Source organism: Dendrobium catenatum, unplaced genomic scaffold (assembly GCF_001605985.2).
Source record: "Dendrobium catenatum unplaced genomic scaffold, ASM160598v2 fragScaff_scaffold_1492, whole genome shotgun sequence".
NCBI lineage: Eukaryota > Viridiplantae > Streptophyta > Magnoliopsida > Asparagales > Orchidaceae > Dendrobium > Dendrobium catenatum.
This window is the reverse complement of record NW_021319954.1, coordinates 487,645-499,758: the sequence shown is the minus strand read 5'-3', so window position 1 is coordinate 499,758 and position 12,114 is coordinate 487,645. Positions and strand designations below refer to the sequence as shown.

Sequence of the window (12,114 nt, the reverse complement as noted above, 5' to 3'; positions counted from 1 at the left end):
GGCTTTTCCGCCTTGCTGTGGGTGTAAAGGAGAGTCACTTTGTGGTATTAGTGCAATACTCAGAGGGTGCCTCTGAGGAGTGGATGTAGGTCTGGTTATAGACCGAACCACTATAAATCTGGTGTCATTTACTTTATAGCTTTTACGTTTCCGCACTTTAAATTTCAGTTTTAATAACTCTGTGGTTGAAAAACATTTTTCTACTAACTTTAAAAGAAAATTTTATTTCGGTTCAACTTTATTATTAAGAGGGTTTAAAATTTTAAAAACTACCAATTCACCCCCCTCTTGGTAGCCTTGGGACATTTACTTAGGCTTAACAACCTAATTTCTGGACTCAACATATACAGCATCAAATTGATTTCACCCTGGGAGCCACTCTCCCCAATCTACCGCATTATAAGATGAGTCCTACTGAGCACCAACAGCTGCAAAAGATTGTTGATGAGCTTCTTGACAAGCAACTGATTCAACCAACCCTCAGTCCGTGCACGGTACCAGCGTTATTGGTTTCCAAAAAGGACGGGTCGTGGAGAATGTGCATTGACAGCTGGGCTAACAATAAGATAACTGTCAAATACTGGTTTCTAGTACCCAGATTGGAAGATATGTTGGACTATCTAGCAGGAGGTAAAGTCTTCTCAAAACTAGATTTGAGAAGCGGGTACCACCAGTAAGAATCAGACCCGGCGACGAGTGGAAGACTGCTTTCAAGATTCACAGCAGATTATTTGAATGGAAGGTGATGTCGTTCGGCTTATGAAATGCACCCGCAACATTTCTAAAACTAATGACAGAGGTCCTAAAGCCATTGTTGGGTAAGTGTTGCGTGGTTTACTTCGACGACATGTTGGTTTTTAGTTCTTCCATGGATGAACATTGGGGGCACTTGTGGAGTGTGTTTGAGGTAATAAGGACTCACAAGCTGTATTTAAACATTGAGAAATGTGAGCTTGCCACATTGAAGGCCCATTTCCTAGGGTATATAGTATCTGCCCACGGCATTGCCATGGACCCAAACAAAATTATTACTACACACCAGTGGCCAACACCCAGCTCATTGACGGAGATTCGGAGCTTTCATGGACTGGCGAATTTTTATCGACGGTTTATTCGCGGCTTCATCTTCATCATGGCGCATATCACAGACTGTCTAAAGTCCAGCTCTTTTAAATGGGGCGATGAGCAGCAATGAAGTTTTCAAACTATCAAAGAAGCCCTTACGACGGCCCCGGTACTAGCCACACCTGATTTCAGCAAAGCCTTCCAAGTTGACACAGACGCTTCGGCGTTTGGTATTGGCACGGTTCTTTCGGTAGATGAAAGACCGATTGAATTTTTCAGCGAGAAGCTCAGTTCAGCGCGACAGAGATGGTCAGCCTATGAACAAGAGCTTTATGCGGTAATTCGAGCTCTCAAGCAATGGGAGCATTATTTTTTGCATAATGACTTTGTCCTCAAGAGTGACAACAAGGCGTTGCAATTTCTCAGCACCAAGAAAAATATAAATAAAATGCACGCTCGATGGGTTTTCTTCCTGCAGAAATTCAGCTTTGTGCTTCAACACAAGTCCAGACAGCATAACAGGGTGGCCGATTCTTTGAGTAGGCGAATATCACTTGTAGTTCAGTTACAATCTGAGATCACCGAGTTAGAAGAGCTCAAATACCTTTACTGTACTGACAAGGACTTTGCTGGACCATGGGAAAAATGTTCAACGGGACAACCTATTGAGGACTATTCTCTTCGCCATGGGTTTCTCTCCAAAGGTAATTCCTTGTGCTTACATGATTGTTCCGTCCTCCTACAGGTTATGAAGGCAATGCACGATGGAGGATTGGCTGCTCATGTGGGGCAGGAGAAAACCATCGAGCTGACATGATCTCGTTTCTTTTGGCCTCACCTCTGCAAGGACGTTGCCAAATATGTGAGAAATTGTCCGGTATGCCAGGTTTACAAGGGGAACAGTCAGAACACCGGACTATACAGTCCTTTACCCGTTCCAGTTTCCATTTGGGAGGATCTTAGTATGGATTTTGTGTTTGGACTACCGCGAACAAAGAGGGGCGTAGATTCAATTATGGTCGTGGTTGACAGGTTTTCTAAGATGGCACACTTCGTATCTTGTAAGAAAACATCAGACGCACTCAACATTGCTCGGTTGTTCTTCCGCGAAATCGTTCGCCTTGATGGTTTACCACGGAGCATCACCTTCGATCGTGACGTCAAGTTTGTGAGTCACTTTTGGAGAAAGTTGTGGAAGCAGCTTCACACCGACATCAAGCTTAGCTCGGCCTACCACCCGCAGACCGACAGCCAAACTGAAGTGGTGAACCGTACGTTGGGCAACATGCTACGTTGCCTTGTACAGGACAATCCTAAGAAATGTGATGATGTCTTGAGCCAGGCGGAGTTTGCCTACAATTCTATGAGCATTTGATCCACTGGTATGTGTCCTTTTAAGGTCGTCTACACTAAATCTCCTAATCATATTGTAGACATAGCAATACTGCCGAAGTGTCGCAATCTGGAGGCGGCCAAGCTTGCTGGGGACTTCAAGACTATGCTGGACACCGTCCGTGAACACTTGCAGAATTCTAATGAACAATACAAACAAGCGGCGGACAGCCATCGCAGGGTTAAGAGCTTCCAGCTGGGGGAGCTAGTTATGGTTTGCCTGTGCAAGGAGAGGTTCCCAGCCGGAACACACTCAAAGCTTAGTCCAAGGAAGATTGGACCAGTACCTATCCGGCACAAGATCAGTGATAATGCGTATGTCATCGACCTTCCTCCTGGGGTGCTGACTTCGTCTACCTTCAATGTTGCAGACATCAGCCCCTACCATTTCGAAGACTCGGCTGTCACGGAAATTGATTCACCAGATGCGAATTCTCCTGAAGAAGGGGAGAACTGATGTGGGAACATCATTATACCACTAATTTACTATGCAGACATATTATATCCACACCTGTTAGCTTTCACTTTTTACTTTTCTCTCCACTTCTTTTATAACCGAAAATAGTACAAAGGTACAATAGGTAGTTATCCATTTTGATTGGCTTGTTTTAGCTTGTGCCGTCCCATATAGGGATGAGGGAGAGACCTCTGCAGTTTTAGTTTTTTCTGAATACAAAAATACACTACCGAAAGGTTTGGTTTACTGTTCTATTGCTTTGCCTCTGTGTTTCCCCTGTTTTTGTTTGCTTCCACAGCAACAGTAGTGCTGTGCCAAAAATTAGCACCACAATAATGGAGTCTTAAAAAATTGAGCACCGGAGCACCAAACTTTCCAACACCTGGGAGCTGAGCCTTGCAAAGGTTAATGTTCGTAATGACAAAGACAATTATAATCGTCATAATGGGAAAGAGGTTCGAATCATGAATATTGCAATGAGCAAACATGCCGTGAAAGCACGCTACTATGTTTCTATGGTCCTGCAGGGGCAAAAGATTCAGTTACGCCAGGTATGATTGTACAGGCACAAAATTGTTGCGGTGATTCTTTCTCGACGTCGCCTACCAATTCGTTAGAATATCCCTAACGGTTTCGAGACTAGTGTCTACTTCCTACTGTGCAATTTCGTCCGAGCTAATCTATAAATAGCCCGTCCCTCCGTTCATTCGGTTTCTTGTCTTTTTCTACTGCCCTCCTTCCGTCACTCTCTCTCTCTCTCTCTCTCTCTCTCTCTCTCTCTCTCTCTCTCTCTCTCTCTCTCTATCTCTCCAGTTCTTATTACGTTTTCTCTCCAGTCTCTTGGCTTTTAATACTCTATCAGTTCTGCATTCGCCTAAAAACTCTGGTGAGGGAGCTTCGCATTCTTATTTTAAATTGTCGTTTGAGGTTCTAGAGAAAAAGAACTGTTGCTTTTGTTTTTGCCGATCGATTAAAATGTTATACCGTTTGCGGTCACAGATTTCATCTTCTTTTTTGTTGAGATCATTCTGAGCATTAATTAATTTTCGGTTCCTTGAACAAATGTAAGATCGCGATTAGCCGGAATTATCTGGGCTTTACCTTCTTTCAGATTGAGTTGGATCGAACTTCGTTTTTTTAAGAACTCTGAAGTTCAATTTTCAGAAAGTTTCGCCGTGTTTAGATTCACTTTATGGGATAAGTTTGTTGTTCCTTTTAGGAATTTCTTCATTGGGTTCATCCTTTCGTGATTTTGCTGTTTTACGCAAGTGATCGGGAGCATTGAAATTGAGATTAAAATGAAATTATTTCATGAGATTTAGTTCGTGATTAATTTTCATCTTTCCCAGATTTTACAGAATTCTCCGCTTACCCAATCAAATACGAAAATGCAGCATGAGCTCGTTTCTTCAGCCAATGTCGATGGCATCGCGGCATCCTCCGTCTCGCCAATGTTATTCGTACCACCTGATCTCCGGATACCTTCTCCTCCGTACCTCACCACTGTCCGCGATCTCACCAGGTTATCCCCGCAGATTTCGAGCCCAATGGTCAGTCAATATGCTTTATCTCCCCCGATCCAATGCTCAGGCAAGACACCCATCACACACTCTTCTTCCCCAGTTTCATTTGAAGATGAAGATCCTGTGGCCATTGAAAACCGCCTCTACCTCTCCGGGCTCGCGCTTCAATATCAGCAGATCACAGACCGCTATGCGTTCTGCATCTCTCAACTCCAAGACGCCAAGAGAGAGGCGGAGAACATTAGTAAGAAGAACAATGAGCTCCGTCGTGCCAATGACGAGCTTTACCAGCGGTTGAGCCTCAACTCCGCGAAGCATAAATACAGGAATCCGATGACTAGTAACTACCCACCAATGTCGCTCCTCGATGACCACTTTCGGCGCCTTTCTTTGACAGAACAGCCCGATGAAGCGAGCCCAACTAGCGTGTTCGCGTTCCAGGACAATCGACACGGTGGAAAATTTCCAGCAGTCGACGACATGCGACTCACGCTGCCAAAGTGCATCTCGATCCGTTCCACCGGGTATCTCAAGATTCACCCGACCGGAGGTAGCAGCTCCGAATCCAACCGCAGCATCAGACATCGTCCCACCACCCCAGTGATGGTAGGAGCGCGTGCGCCATCAGCCCTTCAGTAGTCCCTTTCCATCTTTTCATGCTAAAAGTTTTCTATATACATTAACTAAGTTAAAGCAATTATTTGTGCGCATATGGCAGCAACAGAAAGTGTGCTTGGGCGGGGCCGAGAACAAAGATGGAGGAGAAGCAGAGGATGCCGTAGAACTCGACGTGTATAACCAGGGAATGTTCAAGACTGAGCTGTGTAATAAGTGGCAGAAAAACGGTGAATGTCCATACGGCGAGCATTGCCAGTTCGCTCATGGAATTGGGGAGATGCGCCCAGTCATCCGACACCCGCGCTACAAGACCGAGCTCTGCCGCATGATTCTCGCCGGAGACACCTGTCCCTACGGCCACCGCTGCCACTTCCGCCACTCCATCTCCCCGTCCGACCACCGCCTCCGTCGGACCTGACCCCTCGTGCTGCAGATTCATCCCTCTAGTCACAATAACGACAAAAATGGAAAGCCAAATTTCAAATCAATGTTCCTCATGCCATAACAAAACCTATGGTCACAGCAGTTCCGATTAGTATATATATAGTGATAGAGAGAGAAAGGGTTTTCTAGGATTTATCTGTAATTTTAGATGTATATCTTGGTATATGGTGAATTAGTTAGTAATAATGGTGAAGATGCATTGGTTAATGCAGCTGAGGAAGGGTTGGGTAAGTGCTGTCGTTCCTTGATTCCGTTTTCCTTGCTTCGCTCGATCAGACATTATTTTTGAGACTTATTCCAAAGTTCCTCGAAGACATTTTATTTGATTTGTTCTGTTATTTGTTTACGTCACAGCAGGTTTCATTTGTAAATATTAGAAATGGATTGCTAGTTTGTTGGAGTGGGTGGTGGAGGAAGAGTGAGGTGGTGGATATTGTTATCTTCTTTTTTTAGTTTTATTGTTCTTTTGCTTTTCTATCTAGCACCTCAACAACCGTTGCGATGATGATTCATACATTTGAACTACTTGCAACAGGGAACTTTTTAAACAGATACTTGATTATTTTTTATCCCTGTATGGTGGACTTTAATTACTATATGATGGTATAATGGGAGTTGAGAAATTAGAAGAGTACTGAATTTTCTCTAATTATCATAAATTTATAATAATTTCTAAATTACAGATATCCTTCTTTTAATCTCGCAATCCATTAAAAAGAAAGGTTGGAATTGTTTCCTATCATTATCAAAAGATGCTTAATATCGTAGCATATAATAGCGATAGTTTTCAAACTTGAACAAAAAAATGGTTATAAAACTTGTTCACCCCATGCCCTAGTTGCTCGATTAGCTATTTTTCTTGACTAACTCCAATGATTTTGCCATCCTCTCGTCCCCCATGACATTCAACATTGTGCGGTATATTATTGTCCTTATCGTCACCATCATGTATCATGTAACCATCCATAGCCACCAAATCGAGTGCTACTACGTTGACGGTCCCCCCGCCAAAAGATGTCTAGCTAATCTCTATTGTAGCTAGGTTAGTATTTGATGTACTGTTTGAATCGATTTCTATATAGAACATAAATTTGATGTATTTTGATACTATAGTACAGCTAAATATTGTGGTCTTAGATTAATAGCTATTATTAATTAAATAATATTATAAGTAACCTTCAGTATTAATTATAGATTATTATATTATTGTCCCTCATTGACTAATTATCAATATATTCAATACACTTATTGAATAATAACACCTATTTGTCTTTTGAAATACAATCTTTCATAGGTTTAAATACACACATACATATACTTTTTCAATTATGATAGCAATCAATTATCTATAAATCAAATTAAATACTCATATCATAGTCTTTCATTCGCATCTTTCATATATGAGAAAATCATGTATTTATAAAAGGATTATTACTTTAATTTATATAATTCTATTATATGAAGCTGCGAGTCGTCAAACAAAATTTATCTCTTCCTTGAAAATAATAAAAATTGAAAAAAAGTAAAAATTTTAGATAAGTACCTTTTAATTTAATTATAACTTGTCAAACATGCTATGAGGTAAATTAAGGAGCATTAATCTCAAAGGGTACTTTTCCGAATATGTTGTATAGAATTGATATGGAGAGGAATATATATAGTATTATAGGTGATGGTAGAAATAAAACATATATTATCATATATTATTTTGAGTAAGCATCGGTTTAAGTTTGAAAATCCAAGAAGAGGTCAAATGAAATGATTATTATGCCTACATTCACAGAAGTCTGTTAAACATGGCGCATCCAAGCACATCAAAAAAATATCACTTGGATGTCTATAACAAGTTGATAGATGATCCGTCCATAAAAGGTGCAAGAAGACATAAAAAGTCAGCTATGGATGATCTGTCCATAAGCTATAAAGAATTCAGTCATTTGTTGGATATTATAGCCATTGCATCTCCAGTACAACAACACCAATTCAACCTGAAGTGCTAAAAATATTTTTAGCTTAAAAATAAAAGAATTTAATACCAAAGGCAACAAAAGACAATCTAGTAAATAAAACTTTTGGCTATTCCGGACAAAAAAATAGTCTATTCATGTTGGCCAACTCTACTGTATCATAATCATATAACAATAGGAGGCGCCCAATGCCACACCTAGTGAGCATCTCAGCCGACACGCTGCCAACACCACCAATTCCCTGTAACAGTGGCAAATCAAAGTTATGCAATCATATGAGAAACTGATAACTCAAACTAGCATATTATTTAGCAAGAAACCTACTGCATCACACAAGAATGAAATAAATAGTCAAAAATGAAAGGCTACCAATTATACAGGCAAAAAAAAGATTTCTTAAAGAGTAAAAAACTCATATCCTGCAAAATGGTATGGAGAAATGTAAAACCCACAATAGCTGTTGCATAAACTCCAAAGAACATAGTTTCCTACAAGCAACTATAATTTAAATACAAGAACAGAGGAAAAAAAAGAATATTTTAAAATAAGATATAGCCATTTCAATAAAAAAATCATTGCCAATGTAGCATAAAGACCTTGACTTTGGAACGGTGGGAAGTCCCTGCCTTTGTGATACTTATGATTTTTAAAACGCCCACTTCTATCTGTGTGGCCATACAAGCATGATATATCAGTTAATTTAAAATGCATAGATCATGCAGGGGACAAAATTATCCAAAAAGACAAAAACAAGAGAGCGAGAATTCAAAAGAAGTGGGTTGTCCAAAAAAAATTAGAACTGGTGAAATGAAAAGAAATATCAAGCAGGCAAGCTTCTCATACAATATACCCTCCAATTAGTCCTAGAGAATGATTCAACCCTCCAATTACTAGCCAATTATATTCGAATACCCTAAAGATCTTAAAACCTGCATCTTTTTCTTAGTCTATTTCTTGCTGAGGTAAGAGATTCCCCGGTTCAGGTAACAAAGGGATCAAGCTCATCAACGAAAGGTTTGCATACAACAATTTACTTAAAATTAGAGCGGACGAGCCCAATAAAAGAATCAAAGGCGGGCAAATCGTCATCGGCTTAAATCACCTTTGCGTTAGAACCATTGTGACAGGCATCCGAAAATGACCTTGCGTCCAAGACGGCTTCCCACTAGTGAAGTCCTCCGGCCTTAGCTTAGAGAACCGATAAATAGGGAAAAGGCAAGCTAGGGTTTGAACAAAAAAGAAGATGGGAGATATTACTGCAGCCATGGTGGCAGTCTGGTTTTTCGACGGCAGAGATTTTCTTTAGCCTTGATCCTTGATAAAGATGACAGTGCCTTTACCCTCGAACGAAAGCTGAAAATCGACGTGGGAGCTAGGGCATAGTAGTCGGGATCACATTTAGTTTTCGCAAGGGAGCTAGGGCACGGGCACAGGCACGGTAGAGAATAAAATCATGAACGCGGGAATTATAATTCCTTGCATTGGAAGTAGCGGTTCGCAAACCTCTCATATAATTTGCTTCAAAATTTTCAAATTTTTTTATTAATGTTTGTAGAAGCGGTGCTTATATTAATTTATAGCAGCGGTTTATAATCTGCTACTAATAAATATTGCAAAAACCTCATTTTTTTAGTAGTGATGGGACATATTTGATTTAAATAATGTCTCCGTTAATTTAGTGGATGGTGTCAACGAGAATATTGTTGATCCTCTAAATGATGCTAGTAAATGTACATTTTTATTGCAGGATAAAATAATAAAGTTGAATCCCAATTGAAAGTCAATTTCAAAGTTTTATTTTTTATTTTACTTATTTCTTCTAAAGTACTTATAATCTTTGGCAACAAAATCATTTGATATGTTGTTAGAGTTATTGGTTGATTCTTTTCCAAAAGGAACATCATTACCTAAGAACACATAGAATCTGAAAAGACATAAAATATGGATAGTGCTCGTCAGTGTGATAATATGAAGATTGGAATTGAGTTTGGTGTGTCTAAGACCACTGATGTCATTAATGTTTGGTGGAAACCTCTGAATATTAAGATTGTGGAATCAGATGTTAATATTGATATGACAGAAGATGGAGTTACGGTCAAATTGCATCCGGAAAATGAAAAGTCAAATATTCAAAAGCTTCACAACTCGATTGTTATTAAAGTTTTTGGCAATTGGATTCCTTTTTCTATTATAAGCATTGAGTTGCGAAGACAATGGGGCCATCTAGGGTCTTTTCACTTTACTAATCTAGGATTAAAATGTATGTTGTGTTCATTTCATTCTAATGAAGTTAAAGATGTTGTGTTGAGTGGTGGACCTTGGTTTGTTTGCTGGCCATATCATTGGTATAGAAGAATGGAATCCAAAGTTTTCTATCTTGATATGGAAAATTTGTTCTCTCTTGTGTGGATCCGTTTGCCACAACTTCCATTATTCTGTTGGGATGAGGAAAATATTGCTAGAATTGCATCAATGGTTGGTATACCATTGCATTTGGATAGCAATATGTTCAATTGGGGAAGAAGAAAATTTGCTAGAGTTTGTGTTCGTATCAATCCTTATGAACAACTCCCTTAAGGTGTTTGGGTGGAAGGTAATTCCGGTCAATTCTTCCAAAACATTCAATATGAAAAAAATTTCATCTTTGTTCTTTAAATGTGGCAAAATTTGACACAATTTATAAGGGTGTAGTAAAGTTGTAAATAAAAATTGTTAATGCTTCAGTCAGTGGAAATCTGTAGTAGATCTTGTTATGAATAATATTAGGAATATTAATCAGGTTTTTGATGGTGGATCTAATAAACATGAATTTGTTCCTGTCAAGGGAGATGATATGAAGGCAGATGAGTATGGTCCAGGGATTCATGTTAATTATGGTAGGAAGAAGTCTTTTTCTTTTAACTTGATCAAGTCTTATGTTGTTTCATCAGATGTTAGTAAGGGTGGAAAGTTCAAGAATAACAATAGAAGATTTAGTGTTGACAAGCCAAATGGCCACAATGTTGCATATACTATTCAGAAGAATTTTGTGGTTGACAAGAATGGAAAAGTTCATAATGAAGTTAATCAGAAGGAGGAGGTTCATGTATTAAAAATTCTGATGATGATGTTATCATTTTAGAAAATCTTAGTAGTATGGAGCCTTTTAATGGGTGCGCAAGTGGAAATTGTGTTTCTGATGCTGATCCTTTATCTATTGAAGATGGTGATAATGTTCTTGATACTAAATATGATGTTGTTTGTAAAGAATATTTTTCTGAGATTGATAAAGAAAATGTAGCTACGGTTGCTGTGGCTCTTGATGATTTTTCTATTCCTAAAGGAGATGCAAATGTACATGATGTTGAAGAAAGTATGTTAAAGCTTCAAGATAATATTGAAGAGGTAATTAATAAAGAGCATGTTGAACATGGTGATGAAGATATATATGTTGTTGGGGAATTCAAATCTGTAAAAAACCATGCTGATGTTGTTTCATCGAACCTGAAGGTATTAAATGATTCGTTTAATTCAGATAATGATTATCATGTTGGTGTTCCTAAAGACTATGAAGGGTTGATTTCTGGTACTAAGAAGAATCACTCTTCATATAACTCTCATCATAAGAAAAAATTGATTTTTTTTTGCCCTATCAAAGGCAGTCTTAGAGGAAGAAAATCTAAAGTTTCAGATGGAAGTGCTGGGGCTTTTCCCATTAATCTCATAAATGTATTCTATAGTGTTTTGGAATTACAGGGGTGATAAAAAAAAAAAAGAAGCTTCCCATTATTTAAAAAGTTTGGTTACTGATAATGAAGTTTTCTTTATTGGGTTGATGGAAACTAAGTTAGATTCCATAGATGCCAAAGAAGTTAAGATAATAATTAGAATGGATTGGGATGTTTCCATGTCAATGCTAATGGAACTTTGGGTGGTATTCTTGCATTGTGGAAATGTAATTTTTCTTCTATCTGTGTTCTTAATTCTTGTTATCAATGTATTATTGGAATTTTGCAAGCTCCAAAATGGTATAGTTTGGACGATTACCATTGTTTATAGTAATAAAAATAAACATGAAAGCAAAAGTTTGTGGAAGATGATAGAATATTATACTTCTAAAGACAAACCATGTATCAAGGAGGGGATTTCAATTGTATTCTCTCCAAGGTAGATAAGAAAGGGGAAAAAAGGTTCTTGTTTTCTCAATGTCCATAAGAGATGATTAATTTCTTAATTACAAATGATTATCATGATATTGGTTCCATTGGGCCAAAATTGACTTGGTGTAATAATAAAGAAGAGCTTGCTCGTATTTGGGAGAGGTTTGATAGGGTTTGTCTTAATTCGAAAACTTTATGTTATATTCCATTTGCAATTATTAAGCACATGCCTAGAGTTGCTTCTGATCACTGTCCACTCATTATTATTCTTTTAAACTCTAAGAGTTATAATCACAAATCTATTAGATTTGAGAATGTTTGGTGTTCCTATGAAGCGTCGGGAGGTCTGCTTATGAAAGCATGGAGCAAAAAGGATTTTGGATCTGATGTAGATATCAATCAAAGGAAAGTTAGATCTCTTAGAAGCTTGTTCATTGGGAGCAAAAACAAATTGAGAGAAATTAATAAATTAAAAGGGGAGCTCCTAAATGAGATTTTTTAGTTTACCA

At 38.5% G+C, this 12,114-nt stretch overlaps 1 protein-coding gene across 1 annotated transcript; it reads left to right on the top strand.

The window, feature by feature from the left end:
- Window positions 1-3,378: 3,378 nt before the first annotated feature.
- LOC110109251 (zinc finger CCCH domain-containing protein 9-like) lies at window positions 3,379-5,473 on the top strand. Its single transcript, XM_028700352.1, has 3 exons — window positions 3,379-3,465; window positions 4,264-5,043; window positions 5,156-5,473. The coding sequence occupies exons 1-3, from the start codon at window positions 3,379-3,381 to the stop codon at window positions 5,471-5,473; spliced, it is 1,185 nt and encodes a 394-aa protein (XP_028556185.1).
- Window positions 5,474-12,114: the final 6,641 nt, after the last annotated feature.

Coding starts and splice junctions, on each gene's coding strand:
- LOC110109251 (XM_028700352.1), top strand. CDS start 3,379: ATGAATATTGCAATGAGCAAACATGCCGTGAAAGCACGCTACTATGTT. Junction 3,466..4,263: donor AAAAGATTCAGTTACGCCAG/GTATGATTGTAC, acceptor CATCTTTCCCAG/ATTTTACAGAATTCTCCGCT. Junction 5,044..5,155: donor GTCCCACCACCCCAGTGATG/GTAGGAGCGCGT, acceptor CGCATATGGCAG/CAACAGAAAGTGTGCTTGGG.